General features: G+C 37.2%; 1 protein-coding gene across 2 annotated transcripts in view; it reads left to right on the top strand.

The window, feature by feature from the left end:
- The first annotated feature begins 901 nt into the window (after positions 1–901).
- wu:fb13g09 (ATP-binding cassette sub-family C member 5) overlaps positions 902–24,691 on the top strand; it is a 46,250-nt gene continuing 22,460 nt past the window's right edge. Inside the window, exons 1-12 of one of the 2 annotated variants that reach the window (XM_058798285.1) lie at positions 902–1,137; positions 2,681–2,901; positions 3,018–3,195; positions 5,240–5,395; positions 9,202–9,349; positions 12,886–13,119; positions 13,441–13,614; positions 15,730–15,877; positions 19,657–19,805; positions 19,901–20,008; positions 23,684–24,034; positions 24,245–24,316. In XM_058798285.1, the coding sequence (XP_058654268.1) occupies positions 3,026–3,195; positions 5,240–5,395; positions 9,202–9,349; positions 12,886–13,119; positions 13,441–13,614; positions 15,730–15,877; positions 19,657–19,805; positions 19,901–20,008; positions 23,684–24,034; positions 24,245–24,316 (1,710 nt within the window). In that variant the 5' untranslated portion in view covers positions 902–1,137; positions 2,681–2,901; positions 3,018–3,025. The remainder of the gene's footprint in view (positions 1,138–2,680; positions 2,902–3,017; positions 3,196–5,239; positions 5,396–9,201; positions 9,350–12,885; positions 13,120–13,440; positions 13,615–15,729; positions 15,878–19,656; positions 19,806–19,900; positions 20,009–23,683; positions 24,035–24,244; positions 24,317–24,691) is intronic. The other variant, XM_058798286.1, reaches the window with a different exon arrangement.

Below are 24,691 nucleotides of genomic sequence, written 5' to 3' on the forward strand. Positions count from 1 at the left end.
TTAAAAAAAAACAAAAAAGCCTAATTTTTTTTCCCCCTTAATCAATATGGTACACTCAAATCAATGGGATAAACAAGTTAGGTCAAAAGTAATCAAAAAGTAGTCAGAACACACAAGTAATCCACCCAGCACTGTAGCCTATACAGTATATTTATTTATTATTGAAGGCTATTTTAGTCACTTAACAATTACTTTACATCAGTAATTTTCATGATAAAACATTTGCCTAATTTTTCAGGTTTAAGCAAAATAAAAAAATAAATGTCCTTTTAAAATTATGAAATATTTGCTATTGTTTGGGCTGAAATGTCCTGTCCTCTTGTACTGCACAGAGTCACGTTAAATCACAACAGCTTGCTGTCAGTTCACCAGATGTCAACACGGCCAGAGGTCATGACCTTTACATTAGCGAAAACATTACTAAGCAACATAATTATTTACTTAGTTGCCCAGTCATGAGAAATATAGGCTTTAAACGTGATCTAAACGAGACGGAAAGATAGCGGCCCGGTTTCAAGGTTTGTTTTTAAGTTAAAATAGCGAAAGTCTTTACGTAACAGTTTCAGGAACATCAGTTCACGCAAACGAGGAGCATTTCGTCCCAACCGCGCACTCTTTCAGAGATATACGAGTTCCGCAACAGCTAACGTTACTATTAAAAAATAATAAAAACAAGTGATTCATGTCAGACTGCTCATCTTATTCCATATAAGCAATGCTCTTCAGATGAGCGGCCAAAAATAGTCCGGTAATCTGTGTGCACGCTGTTGCAAAGATCACCACGTGCCCTTTCCTTCCCCTTCAGGTCCGGTAACCATAGCGACGACCAAGCAAATCCGTGATTGGCTGCTCAGGCGTGACGCAAGATGCATTTAGGGAATTCCGTCAGCTGTGCTGCGGCACGTTTCAAAACGTCGCTCAGTCAAACTCTCCAGTGCGCCGCCTTCAAGCGCGGTGCAACATTTACTCAGGATCACAGTACATGCTGTTTAAGTTATTTTGCGAGAGGAAGATGTGTCATGTGCAGCAAGGGACCCAGAGAGCGTTGACTTTATGAATAAATCATTTATAACCTGTGGGAGCATCCAGAAGCTGAAAGGAAAGAGGGTGAAAATCCCGACGTTTTCTGTTTGATATGTAAGTGACCTTCTTCACGCTCCAACTTTCTTAGAAACTTTCTGAGCCAGTTTTGTGTTGCTTTTAAACACCTTAAATAGTGGATGGCCAATATTCATGTTGTTGTTTTTTAATTATCTACATGTCATGCTTATTTTAGATAAAAGTAGTTCTGATAATCTATAAAATGTCCCATATGAGGATCCCAATGGAGAACATCTTTAGAAATGGTAGGGAAGACACAGTTCCAGGAACAGGAAGAAATAGAGAGAGCAAAGATAGGAAAAGCAAGCAGGTGTAACGCACAAATCAACAACTGATATCATAATCATGAACTGATTTCTTATTCAACTGTTTCTGATTATTAAAGGACATTTAGTAGATGGTTATTGTACAGTAGATTTAGTCCCACTGGATCAACACGCAATTGTGGTAGTAGACTAGATTTTAGCTTTGTTTTCCCTTAAATTGTGTGCAAATGGATAAATATTCATAGTAGTTTGAAACTAAAGATAGGGGAAGACAAACATGAACTACACGGCTTATATAAGGCCCATTTGTGCGTTTATGTCCTACTCAGCTATTGAAATGGAGTCATGTATGGAGCGTTACCTAAAAATAAAAATGTTGTTTCAAACATTAGATGATTTAGTCATTAAGTCGAGAACTGGATTAGTCTGATTCATGAATGAAGCATTCAGAGCGTTTGTGTGAGCTGTATTAGGGATTAATCAATAATAATTTTTGAGTATCTACTGATACGTCAAATCGATATCAGGGCTGTTTTTGCTTGATCGGTTTAGAATATCTACACCTCGTTACCTTGCTAACGACACACTGCTTCATTGTAAACATGACTATATACTTGATTAACAAAAATGGTCCTAATCAGGCCGTTCTCTTATGAACTATCATAAATACTCCAAGGAAAGATAGAGTTTATTTTCAGTGAATAATTACCTAAGTTTCAGTGTGTTTCTCACAACAAACAAACATTTACATTTACATTTAGTCATTTTGCAGATGCTTTTATCCAAAGCGACTTACAATTGGGGAATACATAAAGCGATTCATCTTGAAGAGGCAATCAGACAGACGAAGTGCTTGCAACACCAAGTCTCAGGCATTGTTCAAATAAATACAAACTACCAAAGGAAGGAATAAGTAAAGAGAATTTTATTTTTTTTTTTTTAAGTTTAGGATGAAGTCAAGTGCCGTCGAAAGAGATGAGTTTTCAGTTGTTGCTTGAAGATTGACAGGGATCCAAACAAACATATGGCTTCAGAAGTATTGGAATACAGCACACAAATCACATGAACTTTTTGTGGTACTTTTATAGTGCTTTATGACGCTCGAAAGCCTTAATCTCCATTCATTATAGTTGCATAAATAGCAAGCTTAATTCCTTAAAATTCATGCAGGTTTGCAATGACAGAATGCTCATTTCTGTGTGAATTAGCCCTTTAAAATTTCAAAATGTTTACATTAACTATTGCATTAGTAACTCTTTCTTGCATAGAGTGTAAATAATGAAACTATGTGCTTATCTTTCATTATCTGGCAGTCGCCGGTGACGTACACCGAGCAGATACAGAGCCACGGTGTTCCTGGATTTGCCTTATCGTGACTTATGCCACAGATGGATCAGTGACAGGGTCAACACACACACACGGCGAGCTCGAATATCCTCCGTCTCAGTGTCCACCAGTCTTGAGGCCACCCACAGGCGTCTTTAAATAGATAAACACTTTAACTTCGCAGCCAAGGCCACAACGTTAGAGGAAGGTTTGTGTCACTGCACTGATATTAGTCAGCAGATTCAGACATTCCCAGTCGTGGCTGTCATGAGCGTGGACAGGAGTTCACCCCAAGCGTCTGACGGTATTGTTTTTGTTTGTTAGAGACAGGTATGTTCTCAGATGCCTTGGAGGCCGTAGGACAGGTGGAGGGTTTGACGCTATCCCCTCCACAGACTCTCCCAGACCCCGATGATGAGGTGGAACTGGGCACCGAAACAAAAAGACGAGGCAGATATCGCCAAAGCTTACAGATACTCAAGCCCTTTCGGATCACACACAAGTAAGTTCTTCTGGATATAGTTGTTATAACCATATAAAATTAACATTTGGGTAGTTAGCAAATGGATTTAAGACTAAAATAATTTTTTTTAAAATGTGACCCTGGACCACAAAACCAGTCATAAGAGTAAATTTTTTTTTAAACAGAGATTTATACATCATAATAATAATAAGCTTTCCATTGATGTATGGTTTGTTGGGATCGGACAATATTTGAAAATCTGGAATCTGAGGGTGCAAAAAAAAAATCAAAATACTGAGAAAATCGCCTTTAAAGTTGTCCGAATTAAGTTCTTAGCAATGCATATTACTAATCAAAAATTAAGTTATGATATATTAACGATGGGAAATTTACATAATATCTTCATGGAACATCTTTACTTAATATCCTAATGATTTTTGGCATAAAAGAAAAATCCCTGTGTGATGCAACAATGTATTGTTGGCTATTGCTACAAATATACCTGTGCTACTTATGACTGCTTTTGTGCTCCAGGGTCACAAATTTAAAAAAAAAAAATTTTTTTAGAAAGGTATGTGTATATTTTATGGAATGTGACCAATTACCACTTTTATTTAATCTTTTCCCCTCACTTGTTCATTTAAAAGGCCCTGAAGTGTGAAAAATGAATTTGTTTATATTTCAGTACATTTCTCAGTTAGTTTGAGCTCATAAACGCTGCATGTATAATAATTATAAAATAATTAGCAAATGCTGTTTAAAATAGTTCTTGCTGGTGTACAGCATGTCACACTGCAGGAAAAGGTATTAATTGACTTTGACACATTGTTTCCGACAGTTAGACTCCCACATGCACAAATACATAAAGCTTATTTTATGATTATTAATGCTTAAAATGTGGAAGAATCACTTCACAGGACTTCATAAATTAATATATACAACTTATAATTATATACTATATTTATATAACATATATGAAATGTGTAATATGAAATTATATAATACATACAATAAATATATATATATATATATATATATATTTTTTTTTAAGTATGTTCGACTGTTTTTTGATTTAGTTTTTTTGTCCACATTGTTTATTTTGATATATTTTTGTATTTCTCACCTCATAATGACAGTCACACCACAGGACAATTTTCACATTCGACAATATTTGAATAGATATTTTTGTTTATGCTCAAAACCTGTGTTCTTTCCTGTCCAGCCAAATTATCTGACAGAACAAATTAATGACCTCTTTCTTAAATTGATTGGCATGTCAACCTCCCTTGAATGTTTCAAACCTAAGTTCACAAACTACAAGAGGAGACTCACATTTTACTTTCACACAGTGGCTCTTTATAGAAACTCATGTAATTTCTGGGCTACTACTACATCTAAATAATAATTAATCTACTTTAAACTCAAACCTTAAAATGAAGCTATGAGCTGCTTTTATCATCTGAATCTGTCACGTAATTAAATAGAAATTGTTTGTTTGCATCACTGCACGTTTATCCTGCATTAAACATGATCGGCGTAATTTTTAACAATGAATAGTCCACACCAGTTGCTTCATATAAGCCTATACTGTGTGTGTATAAAATACATTTATAGTGTATTTTCAACATGAGTTTAGTGTGGAAAAACCTAACTTATATTACACTTCTACCACACTGCTTATGCACACAGTGTGAAACCTGTTAATATTGGGCCAAAATAAACATATGCACTGAAATAGTTTTGTGAGGTGTGAAACAGACCTTAGGAGATGTTTGCTATGCTGCCATTTGGATTCAAGTGACAGTCAATGAGGTCCTGATAAGAACGCTCTTATCCTTTACTCACAGACGGCTCAATTTTTAACATGCTGACTGATAAAGAGCCACTGAACTTTTTCGCTGCTTCGTAAGAGTTCTGAGAGGGACGTGCAAACTGCTGTTCAAACACGAACGTGTGATTCATCTCCTGTTTGGCCGCAGCCAGTAAAGATTTTCTCTCGCGTTCAAGGTCACGCCGTTCTCAGACATAGCACATAGCGCCTAGATGACTGATACGAGCCAAACTATTCCATTTTCACCCCCAGACATCAGCACCCGGTGGACAATGCAGGATTTTTCTCCTTCATGACCTTGCAGTGGCTGTCCCCTCTGGCATGGAGGGTCCACAAAGAGTCCTGTCTGAAGATGGAAGACGTTTGGGGTCTGTCTTGCCACGAGGCCTCAGAAACTAACTGCCAAAGGTGAGCTACTGGCCAAAACCTTCTGGTCCAAGGTTCGTCTGCTGATTTTTAAAACAAATTAGCAAAAAAACAATAATAATTAGATACAAATTAATGATAAAATAATAATATTATTCCTATTTAAGCCTATTTAAGCCAGCGCCCTCGTGCGGAAACTCCACATATGCATCACAGAAGTAATAGACTTATGGGTATTTTTTATAATAATAATAATAAAGGACATTTAGAATCCAATGCTAATCGACATAGCCTTAAATTTTTACCGTATAGAAAACATTTTCTGCTTATTCTGTGATAAGAATCCACATCAGATCAGAAAATGAAGTTATTTCAAACATGTTTGATGCTGTGGAGTAAAATCATGTTAGTAAATGTTCTCTTAGGTTTATAAACGCTTCTTATTTAGTTTGGGAGGATGTTTGGCATGTGTTGCTTTTTAAAGGGGTTATATGATGATGCTAAAAATAACATTATTTGGTGTATTTGGTGTAATGCAATGTGTTTACGTGGTTTAAGATAAAAAAAAAAAACACATTATTTTCCACATACCGTACATTATTGTTGCTCTTCTCTGCCCCGCCTTTCTGAAACACGTCGATTTTTATCGACCAGCTATCCAGTGCGTTGTGATTGGCCGAATACCTCAAACGTGTGACGGAAATGTTACGCCCCTTACCATATTTAGAAACGCACAGCATCTCCACGACAACAATACTTTTGATACCAGAGTTTCCGAGTTGGGCGGGTCATAAACTTTAAACATGGTGGAGGGGACAACATTGCTGCTGTCAATGCTGTTCTCACAACAACTGCATCCCATCTTGTCGCTAAAGTAGTGTATTTATAGGCTAGATATGAACGATCATTCGAAGCATATTGTATGTTTATAAGCAGTGAAATAAGCATGCATTTGACCGAAATTCCAGAATTGTCAGCGAACTGCACGTATAGCGCGGTGAATGTTTATATGATTGTCAACCAATGGGATGCTACATTTTATTCTTTCCAACATTAAAGCACTTGAATACGACAAGCTCGTAATCACGACTTCATAAGTGGGAAATAGGACATTTCCGATAGCACATGAAGGCAGCATTACTCCTCAACAGCGATGCTATAGAGCTACCGCAAAAATGGAAGTTCCATTGTTGTTTCTCTGACACATATGGCATATAAACACTGCTTAAATATACATTATACAGAGGCAGGATGTGTGTATATATATATTTATATTTATTTATTTATTTATTTATTTATTTTTTATTCATTTGTTTCCTCTTTTAGGCTTTGTACATTCTGTAACATGAATATGTGACCCTGGACCACAAAACCAGTCTTAAGTCGCTGGGGTATATTTGTAGCAATAGCCAAACATACATTGTATGGGTCAAAATTATCCATTTTTCTTTTATGGCAAAAATCATTATTAAGTAAAGATCATGTTCCATGAAGATATTTTGTAAATTTCTTACCGTAAATGTATCAAAACTTCATTTTTGATTAGTAATATGCATTGCTAAGAACTTCATTTGGACAACTTTAAAGGCGATTTTCTCAATATTTTGATTTTTTTGCACCCTCAGATTCCAGATTTTCAAATAGTTGTATCAGATGTTGTATAAATCTCAATTTTGAAAAATTGACACTTAAGACTGGTTTTGTCGTCCAGGGTCACATATATGTTGTGTTATGTTAATTTGATATTGTGGGCAAACAATAAATCACAGCATTTGCCAAATCATGATTTCAGTTTAATTTCAATTAATCGTTCAGCCCTACCCAGGAGCCAAGCGCAAGTTAGGCATCTCTCATATGCGCCAACGCTGAACCGTGAACAAACAGAACTATTAGAAAACACCTCCTGTGCCAAGGTCTCACACAGTTAACGCCTTGATAACAAGAGGTTGGTGTGGGAATCCCTCGAGTCACGGTGGGCATTGATAGATGCTCGCCTCCCGCGCTCACACAGCCCAGAGAGTTATAGCAGGTGGGTGTTATTCATAGCAAGGATTAGACATCAGAGAGAGAGAGTCAGTCTGTACCTTTCCTGCAGGACGGTTATGTCATTAGCACGTCAGATCGCAGCCCGTGTCCCTTTCTACTAAGCTGGCTCATTGATGGGGCTCAAAGGGTTTCTCGAGGACAGGGGAGCATAGAAAAACACCTGTAATCTGTAACTGCTCTTTCTAATCACAGATCTGAGATTATCCCACATTCGGTGAATGAATTGGATCGGACTTTGGGTGTGCTTTCTTTTGTTGCGAGATCAATGATTGTGTTTAAATACAGGCTCCTGTATTTGCCGTCCAAATGGCCTGACAGCTATGCCTCAGTGGCTCTGTAAGAGGCGGTGTCAGTTTTCAGTGTTTGACCTCAGGGTCTGTGTCTCCCGTTACTGGATTTGTGTCAGAGATAGCCGGGACGCTTGAGCACTTGTTTGTGTGAGGGGTGCGCTGGGATGGATATTTTATGGGGTCTGGAACACTTACGTAAAGTGTTATCCTCAAAACAGAAGGCTGTTGAAATGTAACCGAAAAAATAAGACGCAGTTCAACACGTGTTGTACCCTTGTGAGGGATAAAAGCTGCGAGTGGTCTTTGGCTTGGGAACTGATTGTTCATTCTGAGGGTGAATTTCGATGTTTTCAGTGAGGCTTTTCCTTGAATGTTCTAAGATTTTGCATTACAATATTTATTAGAAATTGAACATCATTTATCATTTATTTCTTGACATAATTGATGTTCATCATCTGATTGCATGACCTCTTGTTATTAATTATCTGTAGTTGTTTGTCTGAATGTCTAGTATATTTTGTTTGCCAATAGCTAGATTTTGTGAAGCGTCCTTGGGTTCTTGAAAGGTGCTGTAAAAATAAAACACATTAATATTATTATTTATGATTTATAATGAATGTATGTATGTTTTGGCTTCTAAAACTGTGCCTTCTAAAATCTTATATCATTCTGAAGGGATTTTATTGTGTGAGAAGAAAGACACAGTGGAGTGATACGTAAGAGACATAAAACTAGCACTACTATGAAGGAAATTGGTTTCCAGGAACAACAATCAAATATAGAGTTGAGCATCATCATTCAAAAATGTTTGAGCACAGAATGCTGTTTGACTACAGTTTGATAGTAATCTCCGCAGCACTGAACAAGAGCTTGCAGGAGCAGGTTTAAGTGCACTAAATGATTGGAGAAATGCATCACCAGAAGATGCTGTTACGACATTTTGATTAATCATTACAAAGTCAGAAAAGATATTTGAAAACATGAACTCTGATCTCAAGATAAAATCTATAACGTGCATTTAGAAAATTAACAGGGTGAGTTAATTTAGACTTTAAACAGGTATTAAAAAGACAAATCGTAATTGTACTTGAATACAATCATTAAAAATTAAAGGGATAATTCATCCAAAAATGACATTTTTGTTATCATTTACTCACCCTTAAGTTGTTACTAACCTGTACAAGTATATTTTTTTCCAAAAAGTTGATATTTTGAAGAGTGTTTGTAACCAAATAGTTGCTGGTAGCCATTGACTTCCATTGGTTTTTATATGCTATATCATAATATATAAGTCAAAGGCTACCAGAAACTGTTTCTACAAAATATCTTGTGTTCAACAGAAGAGAGAAACTTGAGGCTGAGTAAAAGATGACAGAATTTTTATTTTTGGGTGCACTATCCCTTTAATAAAAGATTTTAATAAAGACGTACCCAGTTCTTCATGTTACACTAACAGTCCAGATACTTGTCCTGTAGTTTAAAACACTCTGTGTTTGGTAATGCATCATTCAGACTGGAGTGGCTGTGGCACGAGGAGCTCAAGCGGCGGGGGAAGGACGGGGCGTCTCTGTCCCGGGTGTTCTGGAGGTTCTGTCAGACCCGCATGCTGGTGGCCATCTTCTCCCTGCTCATCACCATGGTGGCTGGATTTGTTGGACCTGTGAGTTGTTCTCATTTTCTTTCTGACATAAGTGTTGGGTTGCATGCTGACCTTTGACCTGCTTCTGCTGTCCAGACCCTAACCGTTTGTCTTAATGAGATAGTTCAATTAAAAGAACCAAGAGGAAATACAATCTATGTTGATATATGAGGACGTGAATACATGAACTTCATCTTCAGAGCTGCTCCGAGAGTCACTTCAGGAGCTTTACAGCATTTCATTTGAGATAAAACTACTGTCAAATACACACTGACACTGAAAGTAAAACTGATGATACACGGGGAAACTTTTTGAGTAATGTTGCCGGGCAACTTTGGGAAATGTTGCCGCCATCGGGCATCCAGGTGAGGCACAGGGCCCACGACCGATCTACCCATTCTCAATGGGAAAGTGCCCAAGCAACATTGCTCAAAAAAAAAGACCTTCATGACAACCCGTCAAAATAAAAGTCTGTTTTAACTAGAAGAAATTATTACGGAAATATATTAGTATTGTATACTAAAATATAATTCTCAAAGTAATAATAATAGGGTCAATATCACCATAGAGTGCCTTTCAACCCTCACAATACTAAAAAATTTTGTCATATCATTAATAGTAGACGCTCAAGTACTATAGAAACATATTAGCTGAGCTCCCACACATTTGTTTAGATAATTATGGGCCATTATTCGAAGCATACTCCATAAGATATGTCCAACCTGTCATGGACATATATATTACTGTTAAATATGTTTTCATTGCAAAATTAAGATGCAAATTATATTTTCTGAAAGATATGATGTCCCTTTCCTAAACAGGGTTATTAAAAAAAATTGTATAATAATAATAAATAATATAATTACATCCTCAATCACATTGATATACCCCTCCCCCCATTCATTTGAGTTTTTAGCAATATTAACTACAAATGAATGCTGTGTCAAAATATTAATAGGAGATTTTTTTATTTTTTTTTTTATTTATGATTTGACAATATTCTACTATCATTCAAATTTAATGAGCAGTGCATGGGACATAGCAAAATAACACACACCCTCTTTCACAAAACTAAAAAAAATCTAGAAAATGTATCTATTTGACAAAAAATAAAAATGCAATGTTTTCATTTTATTACATTTTAAAAGATTGATTCAATTTTTATTAAAGTTATTAATTCATTTAATTAGACACCATTTTTATGATAAATTTGTGTTGAATCATAAAACAGAGAATCCAGGGTGAAAAATAATAAATAAAATGGAAAACTGAATTTAGTGGAAAATAAAACAGATGTCATGGGGCCCTAAACTAAAAGCTCTGTGGCATTTAATTGTGAACAAACAAATTATCTTTAAATTTGTTCTCAAGGTCTAACCAACATGTGAAAAGCATTTCCTTCCCCATTAATGGTAAATGAATACAGTTATAAATAATGATATTGTATGATATGGGGAAAATGTTGTGATTATATTTGGCCATATTGCTCACCCATAGTGCAAAAATAATTACAGGAAGTAAATTCATGGATGAACTGTCCCTTTAACTGCGCATGAACACTGTGATGGTTCAGCACTTTCCTGCTTCACACAGAAAACATACCTGCACACATTTATGAACTGTTTTATATTCAAGGGATCAATGGAGAGATTATATTTGCAGCTTGTGCAGGCTCAAAATGAAAATCGTAATATAAACCAGAGATTTTTCATACCTTTTCATACTTCAAACTAGTATTAATCCATAGGATTGTGACGTGTGTGGATTTTCCATGGTCCAGGAGGCATGTTATTCATATTATTCAAGTTATTGCCTGCTGCTTTATTTCTGTTGCCAAATGAGCTTAGATCTTTATTCAACAAAGAGTGATTTAGAGTTCGGATTAAAAAAATTCTCCTAAAAAAACACACATTTTTGATCTTATTAGCTTCACTATGAGGGGATTTATTTTGGTGTAGCTGGGAGTTTCTTACTGCGACGCTGTTGGTAACGCAGCTGTTAATTTTATTTCCCCACACAAGGCCGCACATGCCCCTGACAGCGCTCGCTTAATAGCATTATCAGGGATTACATGTTACAAAATAGCACACTTATTTCCTTGCGTTGATTTGTTTAGTGTTGCACGGGTCAGCCATTGTCTCAGTAGCTCGTATATTTATTTGCAGTACATTTTAGTGCTCTTTTCATAAATTAAATATTTCCTCACTACTCCTGTCCATGGCTTCAAGTAAATGCTCAAATATTATTTTTGGCTTAATAACACTACCATTCAAAGTTTGGGGGTCGGTAATATATATATATATATTTTTTTTTTTTTTCTTTTTACGTTTAAGTCTCTAATGCTCACCAAAGCTGCATTATTTGATCAAAAATACAGTAAAATTGTAGAATTGTTTTAAAATGAAATTTATTTGTGTGATGGCAACGCCTTGGCGCTCAAGAAACATTTATTATTATTATTATCAATGTTGAAAACAGTTTTTGCTGCTTGATTTTTGTACAAACCGTGATGTTTTCTTTTTCAGTATTTGAAAAACAAATGAATATAAAGTCCAAAAGATGAATATACAGTTCAAATATTTAAAATATATATTTTTATAAATGTCATTTACCATTGCTTTTGATCAAAAAAATGAAAAATGTGTTTGGTCAGAGGCATAAGAACGATTTGAAAAGTGATTGAGGATGACAATTTCATTCTTCCAGATCCATTTAATCTTTTGTAAGTATTTTTTGATGAATAGAAAGTTTAAAGAACAGCATTTATTCAAAATATATATTTTGTTTATAAATGTCTTTTACCATCAGTTTTAAATGATTTAATTGGTCCTTAATGAATAAAAGTATTTCTCTTTTTCAAAAAAAAAAAAAATGTATTTGGTCAGAGGCATAAGAACAATTTGAATAGTGATTGAATGACAAATTAATTTCAAAATTTCAAATTTCGTGTTTTTATTTATTTATTTATTTTTTGATGAATTGAAAGTTCAAAAGAACAGCATTTATTTAAAATATATATTTTTTATAAATGTCTCTTGCTGTCATATTTAAACAATTTAATTGGTCCTTACTGAATAAAAGCATTTATCTTTTACAACAAAATAAAATTAAAATAAATACATAAAAATGTATTTGGTCAATTTTAAAAAGTGAATGAGGATTTTTTTTAAATCCAGTTCCAATTCTGTTATTTTTGTTTTTTTCTTTTATATTAATTTCTTTATTTATGAATTCAGTTTTTTTTAGCAATGCGATGCACTGCACAATACTGTCCAATTAGCATCCAGGAGCAGATCTGTATTATAATTAGAACGAGAATAGTTTGAGTCGAATAAAAGACAGACTCTAGTGTTTTTAAAAAAGATTTCTAGTGTTTTCCTATGAGCAGCACTTGATCCCACGACTCCAGCGCAAGTCAGAGGATGTTCTGATACCATAAAACCTCAGAGCTCACCTCTGAATCCCTCCTCATGTAATTTTGATTCTGTTCAAATAAAAACAAAAACTCTCTGAAGTCTCACACCTGTCTCCTCCTGGTTGTGTGGTGTTATTCACAGGCTCTGCTGGTCCGAGCCCTGCTGGAGTATTCTCAGTGCGCGGAGGTGAAGCTGCTGTACGGTCTGGCTCTGGTCGCCGGGATTTTCCTCATGGAGCTGACACGCTCCTGGTCTCTAGCTTTAGTGTGGGCTGTCAACTACCGCACGGCCGCACGCCTCCGGGGAGCCGCGCTCACTTTCGCCTTCCAGAAGATCCTGCGACTACGCAGCACTAAAGACATCGGCGCAGGAGAGGTGAACCGTGTGTTAATACTCCCATAATAAACACTAAACTGTTCATTAGGAGCAGCAATGTTGTAAACAAGCTTCGAACAACTTCTCAGGTCATGCCTTATTTACTTGAATGTGAGGGGAACGTAACATCTGAGAGGGTTCATGGGAGGCTTATGTAGTTTAAGCTCACTTTTGCAAGTGACCTTTTGGCTCTTTAAAACTAAACTGGGCTTGTGTTTGTGAGGCCTGAGTGCTGTATGACGCTAATGCACTGTGCCAGGGCTGATGCAGGTTATGTGCACCATGTTTTAGTTTGCGTGACTCATCCTGTTACTCTTTCAGCTGGTAAACATTTGCTCCAGTGATGGACAGCGTCTGTACGAGGCCGTCTCAGTGGGCTGTCTGCTGGCCGGAGGGCCTCTCGTTGGGATTCTGGGTCTGTCATACACCGTCTATTTCTTAGGACCGACTGCACTCGTGGGATCGGCCATTTTTGTCATCTTCTATCCCACCATGGTAAGATAAGCACATCTAAACCTTTTGTTAATAAAAGGAACAGCCTTCACAGAGGCAAAGTTCCCACTGCTGTTAAATGGCCCAAATCTTATTTTTCCTCACGTGTGACCAATCTTGAGTTGAATCTGACATGTGTTATGTGATATGGTATGAGAGGCCGTGCTGTATTGTGAATAAGTCATGGCTGAAGTGCGTTGTTAGGCCTGCAATCCCTTCAGCCGTGATTTATTATTTATTCACAACACAGCACGCCTTGAGTATCTTATTGTCAGGTGCGGGGGAGAGTGGATGAGAACGAGGACTCACTTGCAGGAGGAAATAGGGCTTTATTAATAATAAAATAAACAAACAAAACTATCCCATCGGGGAAACAGATTGGCAAAAACTGGCACAACCGGGTAACATATGACAACAAACGGGCACAGGACTGCAAACACAAGGAGAATAAATAGGGAGCAAGTTAGGAGGGTAATGAGGGAAACACAGGTGGGGCAAATGAACCAATAATCAGGTAACAAGATGGGTGGGGTCAAGACAATAGACATGAGAGCACATGGCACATAGAACCAAACAAGACAAGCCATGTGCTCACACAAAACAAAAACACAAGCACATGGCCAGCAAAACAAATCACTAGCCATGTGCAAAACAGGACACGAACACGCAGCTAATGAGACTCATGTGTTCACACAAAACACGACAAACATGAAAGCGCACAGCCAGTGAAAAACACAAGCTGCGTGCCACACAGAACAAGACAAAACAAGAGAAAGCAAGACAACAAAACAAGACAACGAAAAAGCATACATCTGCTTATCTCTCAGCATGAGAAAACGTCTGTTTTCCGTCTTTTAGTTTAAAACAGACTGATTTGCAGCACAGCGCGAGTTTGTAAACTGATGGACATACAGAATCATCATACCTGAAACAGAAAACTAATAAATACAGTAATATTAAATAAATAACAAACAGTTAATCTTGCTGAAATGCATACATTGAACAGCTTTGAGGCTATATTATTGATTGTTTATGTTGCGCAGTGATACCTAGGGTGAAGCGGTCATAGCCGTGCTTTATTGTGAATAAAACAGCTGCTGACCTGCTAAAACAATCCTAAACTTGATTGCTGGTTTAAAACCATCCTGACTAGACTGAGACTTGTCTAGACCAGACACCAACTTAGGCTGGCATAAGATGTTTTTTCAGTAAGGAATACTTCTGCATAGTTTTAAGACTGGATATCAAAAGGTCTTTGAAACTCATGTAGTAACAAAATATGATGTTAGATTCAATTATGCAATGATGTTATGATGAGCTTTTCAGGGAAGATGGTTTCATGCATGCACCTGCAGTTTAGTTGTGATTTGAGACACATTAAAGTAATAGATAAAAAATGGCCTTATTACTTAATATGACTTCTAAGACTTTTTCAGCCGAAGAGAAATTAAGGTTTTGCAGGAAAACATTCCAGGATTTGTGCAAGTGAACTTTTTTGATAGACCAAAATCCATATTGAAGCAGCTTCAAAGTACTCCACATGACTCCAGGCAACAAATGAAGAGTTTTCTCATTTTCAGAAAAAAATAATAATAATAATTGGTTACCGAGTAGGGAATTCAAAAGAGTTTCCCTCAATAAACTGCAGCTTATTAATAGTAAGTAAGGTAGTTGTTGTATTAGTTATGTTTAGGTATTAGGTAGGGTTAAGGGATCTAGAATATGGTTATGCATTAATATGTGACCCTGGACCACAAAACCAGTCATAAGTCACTGGGGTATATTTGTAGCAATAGCCAACAATACATTGTATGTCAAAATTATCCATTTTTCTTTTATGCCAAAAATCATTAGGATATTAAGTAAAGATCATGTTCCATGAAGATATTTTGTAAATTTCCTACCGTGCATATATCAAAACTTAATTTTGATTAGTGATATGCATAATGTTCCCTAATCTAAACTGATACCTAAAAGTTCTATACTTTTTAACTACATGCTTGCCTTGGTCCATACACTAACAGTTTTACTCGTGGGATTTCCCTTTGAGTCAGGACACACTGTAGCTTTGTGTCTGATTGTACAGGCCGTACTTCACATTTGAATTATTTCCTGCAGATGCTGGCCTCCCGCTTGACAGCGTATTTCCGTAAAAGGTGTGTGGTGGTTACAGACCGGCGCGTCCAGCTGATGAACGAGATCCTGGGCTGCATGAAGTTCATTAAGATGTACTGCTGGGAGACGGCCTTTGCCAACAACATCCAAAGTAAGACAGCACTCGACTGCACCCACTCAAACAGTGGCACTGACTCAGCCAAACAGGAAGTGAGCATATAATGATGGCGACTGAGCGTTTAGATGTCATAGTCTCCATGGAAATCAAAGGATCATCTCTGTGGCTTTGCACTGCATTCAAAGGAACAAGTTTCCTAATCTGCTGTCTTGGCTCTGTCCTTCCTCAGTCCTCCGTCACTGAAATGTCCTGAGAGTCGCTGAGCTTCCAGATTAACTCACAAAAGCATTTAACGCTCTTTCTTCTATAATGCCTTGGGACGGTTTGACTTTGTTGAATGTTAAATAAGAACAATTTGCATGATGTGGATCTATACTACTGTTCAAAAGGTTTTTTTTAAATTAGTTTTTTAAAGAAATTAACACTTTTTTTGTTCAACAATGACGCATGAATTGATCATAAGTGAAAGTAAAGGCATTTATAATGTTACAAAAGATTTCTATTTCAAATAAATGTCGTTCTTTTGAACTTTTTATTCATTAAAGAATCCTAAAAAATAAAATCTATTATGGCTTTTACAAAAAAAGTTTCTTTAGCACCAAATAGGCATATCAGAAAGATTTTAAATGATATTGTGGTTAATATTGTGAAATTATAATAATATTTCACAATACAACATGTAACTCTATTTTTGATCAAATAAATGCAGCCTTTGAGGTTCTTTCAAAAACATTAAAAAAAAAAAAACACTTTACAGTAAGGTTTCATTTGTTATCATTAGTAAGCCACATTAGTTAACATAAAATAACAATGAAAATACTTCTAAAGCACTTATTAATCTTAGTTGATGTTGATCCTACATTTAATGATACATTATAAAATTCAAAAGTGTTATTTAATGGTATTCAATGGACCTGAACTAATAAGTACTAACAATGAACAGCTGTATTTTTATTAACATTAAAAAGATTAATAAATACTGTAACATATTTATTGCTCAATGCATTAAATATAGTTAACAAATGGAACCTTATTGTAAAGTTTAAAAAATTAAAAATAAAAATACCAACCTCAGATTTTGAATAGTAGAGTGGCCTTAAAAAAAGTATTTAAATCAAAAAGTATTAAAATCACCCTTTAAAAAAAAATCTAGTGGAGTTATCAGGTGTAGTTCATGACATAAATCAAATATTAATATTATAAATTGAATATTAATATAATATTTGTCAGTATTTTTAGTATATCCTTTCTTTAAAATAAAATCTCTGAACGCCATTTTATTACATATAAAATTTCCAGCCAAGTACCATTTAGGTTGTGTCTTAAATGTTCAAAACTCTTGAGGTCGCTGTATATGGAGAAAACAGATCATTTAATCCTTTAAACTGGGATGCACTGCTCCAGTAATCCATTTTTTCCTCAGATATTCTCTGTTATGTAGCTGAGTAGTAATGAAGGATGGCCTTCTTTCCTCTATTTACACTTTTTTTGCATGCACTTATGAATAAAATATTACAACCTGCATAGATTAACATCTTCTATATATGAATTATGTAGATCCAGCAATGTTTTCAGAGATTACGTCCAGCGCTTTTGGTTGTTTAGACCAGCAGCAAAACACTTTGGCTGTAAGCCAGAGAGCGGCACTGAATGAATGTGCCAGCTTGCGGCCAGTCGGGAGACAAATATTAGTGCAGCAGAGGGAGGTGAAATGGGGCACTTGGATACCAGCCAGTGCCTCAGCATTCCCATCTACTGCAACATCCCATTTATGATTATGATCTGTCTTCCGTTACAGTCGCACTTCTCACTGTTGTCGCTGGATTGAACATAGTGTGGCTCGTGAACATTAGAAACCGTGTTGTAGGATGGAAACACAATATGGCTACATTCACACAGCAGGTTTTCAGTCTTGTTTGGAGGGTTAAATATGGTTCTGCTCGTATTTAAAAAATAATAACTAATACATTAGAAGTGACTGCCTTATCTTCATTTTGAGAGCGTAGATTTTTTTATTTTATTGGGATGTTGACATAAAATTTAGCAGTTAAATGTTTTGCAATTTTTCAAGTTGTTATTTTGATAAAAAATGAATTATGAAAATGCAAAATAGAAATGTCTTTTTTTTGGACTGAGGTAAGTGTCTGCTCAATTTATTTGTCTTAATTTTGACATTTTAAAGAATGTCCAGGCAGCTCTTTTTCAATAAAATGAAATGAATGAAAACTAGGAATCCAAAAATGACAAAAAGCACAATGAATGCATCAGAAAAGTGATTCACTTAACAAGTCTTCTGAAGTTGCCAGAAGTTCTGGGTTGCCAGATGCAACAACTGACAGTGTTGGGCAACAAACCTTACACTCTTAGTTGATGAGTTGATTTATCAGTGTTTTAATATTCCTCAGGTCACAGAGCTGTTTAGATGGTTGCCGAGGCTTTTTAGGTCGGGTAGAATCTGTAATCTCTGATTCAATTTATTTGCTGGCTTCCATGGATGCAATACGCTGTTTTCCACCAACTGGCAACCCAGAGTGTCGAAATACTATTGGTTAAACTAGCAGTGGGCGGAGTCAGACAGACCAAAACAAAAACAGACATTCTGACACAGAACGCACATTTCAAAGTAGAATAACTGGCTGTAGCATTGTTTTTCAGAGAAACAAGTGTGTGAACTTAACATGTTTCCTAAATATTTGCAGACTTATGGTGTTTTTTGTTGTTTTTGCTTTAATTCATTTAAAGAAAATCACACACAGCTCCTTTTCTTAACCCTCCGGGGTCTGAGGGTGTTTTGGGGCCCTGGAGAAGTTTTGACATGCCCTGATATTTGTGCTTTTTTCAATTGCTTATAAACATATAAATGGCTAAAGACTTATAACACTGTAATCAGTACGAACTGGGCTACAATTATATGTGAGCAGCATGTACGTACATGATTGTGTTTTTGAGTGGTTAGTGAAAAACTTAAATTTTTAAGTCACTGAAATAAGGCCATAAAACACATAGAGAGCATTTGTTCACAAGACTTTAAGAACTGGATCTTGTAGCCTTTTTGCTTCAAAATGATGATTCACAGAAAACAATATACCGGTATTGACTTAAATATTCTAAGACACTTTTTGTATAGAAAGGCTGTATGCGAGGAGGCGTGAATGATCATGAATAATGCTGTGATTCACCTGAGAAGACAAAGGCCCACATAATGAGCCTTTCAGCCAGGTGTGTGACTGAGAGGGAAGAGCTACAAGAAAGAATGTGAGGACAAAAGAAATGTATATATTATTTACAATATATTTAACTATCACGCAAAAAACTTGAGATTCAAAATTTTGAAATATTTTTACTATTTAAAATAACTGCTTTCTATTTGAAAATATTTTAAAATGTGATTTATTCCTGTGATTTCAAAGCTGAATTTTTAGCATCATTACTTCAGTCTCATGATCCTTCAGAAATCATTCTGATGTTCTGATTTGCTGCTCAAAAAACATTTATTATTATTATTATTATGTTGAAAACAGCTGAGTAGAATTTCAGCTTTCTATGATGAATAGAAACTAGTCAGAAACTAGTCTGACCAGCAAAGTTAAGTAAGGATTAAGCCAAGGATTAATCCGTTTTCATTTTCGATTTAGACTAGCTAAAAAACTTGTAAGACTAGTCTAAGCAGTCTATGCAAGCAGCTCCAGGACATCTGGAGAGTCACACCTGTTAGTTGTACAGTTGTCAATCTCAAACACTGACTGCGAATGCAGTCATTGAACAGAAAACCATCTCTTGCATCTTTGACGTCTCCTCTGTTGTGTCTCCAGGGGTTCGATCAGAAGAGAGGGGGATCCTGGAGTGGGCCGGCTGTGTTCAGAGCCTGACGGTGGGTGTGGCTCCAGTGGTGGTGGTGATAGCCAGCGTGTGCACTTTCACTCTTCACATGGCTCTGGGCTATGATCTCACCGCAGCACAGGTACAGCCATATGTCTGCTTCTGCTTCTGAGACTCTTAAACAACTGCGAACTTGAACTCACAGAGACCTGTTTTCATTTCTGTCACATCCTGCAGGCCTTCACCATCGTCGCTGTTTTCAACTCCATGACCTTTGCTCTCAAGGTCACGCCCTTGGCGGTGCGTGCTTTATCCGAAGGCTCCGTGGCCGTGAAACGATTTCAGGTCAAAAACACATTCACATCCACAAACCAACCAAAAATGACTCTTCTGCCATTATTTTCTCACCCTTGTGTTATTTCAAATGTGAATTAATTTCAGTGGAACACAAAAGGAGATCATTTGAAGAACATCCAGGCAGCTCTTTTCCAATACACCAAAAAATAGGGCCTGGGACTCCAAAAATGACAAAAAGCACCATAAATGTATCATAAAAGTGATCCATATATACAGTGGGTACGGAAAGTATTCAGACCCCCTTAAATTTTTCACTCTTTGTTATATTGCAGCCATTTGCTAAAATCATTTAAGTTCTTTTTTTTTTTTTTTTCCTCATTAATGTACACACAGCACCCCATATTGACAGAAAAACACAGAATTGTTGACATTTTTGCAGATTTATTAAAAAAGAAAAACTGAAATATCACATGGTCCTAAGTTTTCAGACCCTTTGCTCAGTATTTAGTAGAAGCACCCTTTTGATCTAATACAGCCATGAGTCTTTTTGGGAAAGATGCAACAAGTTTTTCACACCTGGATTTGGGGATCCTCTGCCATTCCTCCTTGCAGATCCTCTCCAGTTCTGTCAGGTTGGATGGTAAACGTTGGTGGACAGCCATTTTTAGGTCTCTCCAGAGATGCTCAATTGGGTTTAAGTCAGGGCTCTGGCTGGGCCATTCAAGAACAGTCACGGAGTTGTTGTGAAGCCACTCCTTCGTTATTTTAGCTGTGTGCTTAGGGTCATTGTCTTGTTGGAAGGTAAACCTTCGCCCAGTCTGAGGTCCTGAGCACTCTGAGAAGGTTTTCGTCCAGGATATCCCTGTACTTGGCCGCATTCATCTTTCCCTCGATTGCAACCAGTCGTCCTGTCCCTGCAGCTGAAAAACACCCCACAGCATGATGCTGCCACCACCATGCTTCACTGTTGGGACTGTATTGGACAGGTGATGAGCAGTGCCTGGTTTTCTCCACACATACCGCTTAGAATTAAGGCCAAAGTTCTATCTTGGTCTCATCAGACCAGAGAATCTTATTTCTCACCATCTTGGAGTCCTTCAGGTGTTTTTAGCAAACTCCATGCGGGCTTTCATGTGTCTTGCACTGAGGAGAGGCTTCCGTCGGGCCACTCTGCCATAAAGCCCCGACTGGTGGAGGCTGCAGTGATGGTTGACTTTCTACAACTTTCTCCCATCTCCCGACTGCATCTCTGGAGCTCAGCCACAGTGATCTTTGGGTTCTTCTTTACCTCTCTCACCAAGGCTCTTCTCCCCCGATAGCTCAGTTTGGTCGGACGGCCAGCTCTAGGAAGGGTTCTGGTCGTCCCAAAAGTCTTCCATATAAGGATTATGGAGGCCACTGTGCTCTTAGGAACCTTAAGTGCAGCAGAAATTTTTTTGTAACCTTGGCCAGATCTGTGCCTTGCCACAATTCTGTCTCTGAGCTCTTCAGGCAGTTCCTTTGACCTCATGATTCTCATTTGCTCTGACATGCACTGTGAGCTGTAAGGTCTTATATAGACAGGTGTGTGGCTTTCCTAATCAAGTCCAATCAGTATAATCAAACACAGCTGGACTCAAATGAAGGTGTAGAACCATCTCAAGGATGATCAGAAGAAATGGACAGCACCTGAGTTAAATATATGAGTGTCACAGCAAAGGGTCTGAATACTTAGGACCATGTGATATTTCAGTTTTTCTTTTTTAATAAATCTGCAAAAATGTCAACAATTCTGTGTTTTTCTGTCAATATGGGGTGCTGTGTGTACATTAATGAGGAAAAAATGAATTTAAATGATTTTAGCAAATGGCTGCAATATAACAAAGAGTGAAAAATTTAAGGGGCTCTGAATACTTTCCATACCCACTGTAAATCTTCTGAAGCTGTGCGATAGTGTAAGACCAAAAATTATTTAACCCTATAAAGCCTACGGTATCAAGTCCTCTAAATTATCAACATGATCAAACTTTGCTGAAAACCCTGTTGTAACAATCTACTACATGCCTTCTGTCTTCTGATTGAAAGGCCTTTTTAGTACCATTCTAAAAAAACATCCACCATTCATTTTTACTGATTTGTATAATGTAAACCTAAGAATACATTTGATATTTTTAGTAATATTTCAAGATAAACATTTACTGAGATCTTAGTAAAGATATCACATACTGTATGCTGATTAAGTTCTCACTCATCAACACATATGCAAACATTTTTGATTTTTAGATTTAATCGTCCGCCTTTGAGATTACCGATACATGATATATATGTGCTAATTTATTTAATTATTTATTTACTTAGTTTCGTTTCGTTTATTTACCAGCGTGAGGCTAAAAGCAGCCTAATGTTTTCAATACAACTGAATTTGTATTTAACAACAGTTTAATAGAAAAATTGCAAGTTACTAATCATACGGCTCACATTTCCTCAGTTATTCAAACAGCTACAGAAAACGAACAAAGAACATTTACATTACCAAAGAATAGCATCACTGACTTCAGTCTAGCACGAGTTTATGCCTTTTAAAAAACATTCACGTTATAATCAGTGAAGCTGTCTACATTGTATGATGAATACATCTCTTATGCTAACATTGCTCGTACATCTGCGCTTTGTTGTTTATTAAGTTAAGTTAAGTCGTGATGTATTGTCAAGTATGGTGACCCATACTCGAAATTGGTGCTCTGCATTTAACCCATCCAAGTGCACACACACAGCAGTGAGTAGTGAACAAATGCACACACACACACACACACACAGTGAACACACACCCGGAGCAGTGGGCAGCCATTACTCCAGCACCCAGGGAGCAATTAGGGGTTTGGTGCCTTGCTCAAGGGCACCTTAGTCATGGTATCGAAGGTGGAGAGAGTACTGTTCATTCACAATCCCCACCTTCAATTCCTGCCGGCGCGAGAATCGAACTGGCAACCTTCAGGTTACAAGCCTGACTCCCTAACCATTAGGCCACGACTACCCAAAGAGAATTTGTGAGTCAGAATATAGTCAGCACGTGCTTAACAACAAAACTCCGCAGTTTCAGCGATGACTCATCTGAACACCTCTGATTGGCCATTGCATTCATAAACTCAATATAATCGTATGTGATTGGCTATAATGCGCAACACTGTAAAAATGCGGAAAAATAAATAATGGAACAAATAAGCCCTAATATCAATTAGCCTGCTAATAATAATAATTGTCTTGCTATTGTCAAAGGCATCAGCCACAGGCGATATCTCGTAGATATCATCTATCAGCACAACCCTACTTGACACTGTGTCTTAACGCGGTGCTCATGTGTGAGATGCTGCAAAAGACACAAGGCGCAAGCGCAACAGTCATACACGTCCGTCTAGCGTCTTTACATAGAAAAACAATGGAAAAGTAGCTCATTGGAATGAAAAAACGGGTTCTGTGTGAACAGCCCCTAACTTACACTCAAGTTGTTTCAATCCTGTAAGAGTTTCTTTCTTCTGTGGAACATAACTTTTGAAGAATGTTGTTAACCAAACAGTTAATGGTCCCCATTGACTTCCACAGTATCATTTTTGGGTGCACTATCCCTTTAACAGTCCCAGTCCTCGTTCACAATCATTATAAAGAAGAGCCTGGATATTCTGCGGTACTGTGTTTACTAAACAAGTTCAGGGTTCTCCGTTTTAATGCCTCCTCTTACGCCCACAGAAGCTGTTTATGATGGAGGACAGGGAGCTGATCTCAAACAAAACGGAAGATCCCTACAATGTGGTGGAGTTTAAAGACGCCACACTGGCCTGGGAAAAGGCCTGCGGCTCACCGGGGAAAAAGAGCCGAGCCCAGCAGAAAAGAGGAGGCATGAAGAGAGTTTTGAGGAGGGAGAAACTGAGCTTATACATCACCGCAGAAGAGAGCAAAGGGAAGAGCGAGGAACCCAACGCAGAGCACCTCCTCACACACATGGAGCAGGAGAGCCCACAGAGCACCATCTCCTCCACACAGAGCATCCGACCTCCGCTGCACAAAACCCTGCACCGCATAGACCTCTGCATCCGGAAGGTACTGCGATGCATCATTACATAGCACAGTGTCGAAGGTCAACATGTTTTATTATATTCAGACAAAAACAAGGTTTTTGTGGGAAGCTCAAGTCTTGCATGCAGCGTCATTTATTTACAGAACTTTGCATAACAAGGATTAAATTCACTCTACTTCCATAAAATACCCGTGACGTAATTTGCCGGCCTGTTTTCTGCGCTGTACACCCAGGGGTCGCTGGTTGGGGTTTGTGGTGGAGTCGGCAGTGGGAAGAGCTCGCTGTTATCTGCGCTACTTGGACAGGTGAGGAATTACATACACTACTGTTCAAAAGATTGGGGTCAGCGAGAATGGTGTTTATTTGTTTTGTTTTGTTTTTTGGAAGAAAGAACGATATTAATACTTGTATTCCGTAAGGATGCATTCCACTGGTCAAAAATGAAAGTAAAAACATTTGAAAAGTTTTTAGAAAACTTTTTTCTATTTCAAATGAATGCTGCTCTTTTGAGCTTCATCTATTCATCAAAGAATACTGAAAAAATGTATCCCAGTTTCCACAAAAATATTAAGCAGCACAACTTGTTTTCAACATTAATAATAATTCAAATGTTTCTTAAGTGGCCAATCAGCATATTAGAATGATTTCTGAAGGACCATGTGACACTGAAGACTGAAGTA

Source organism: Onychostoma macrolepis, chromosome 14, assembly GCF_012432095.1.
Source record: "Onychostoma macrolepis isolate SWU-2019 chromosome 14, ASM1243209v1, whole genome shotgun sequence".
Lineage (NCBI taxonomy): Eukaryota > Metazoa > Chordata > Actinopteri > Cypriniformes > Cyprinidae > Onychostoma > Onychostoma macrolepis.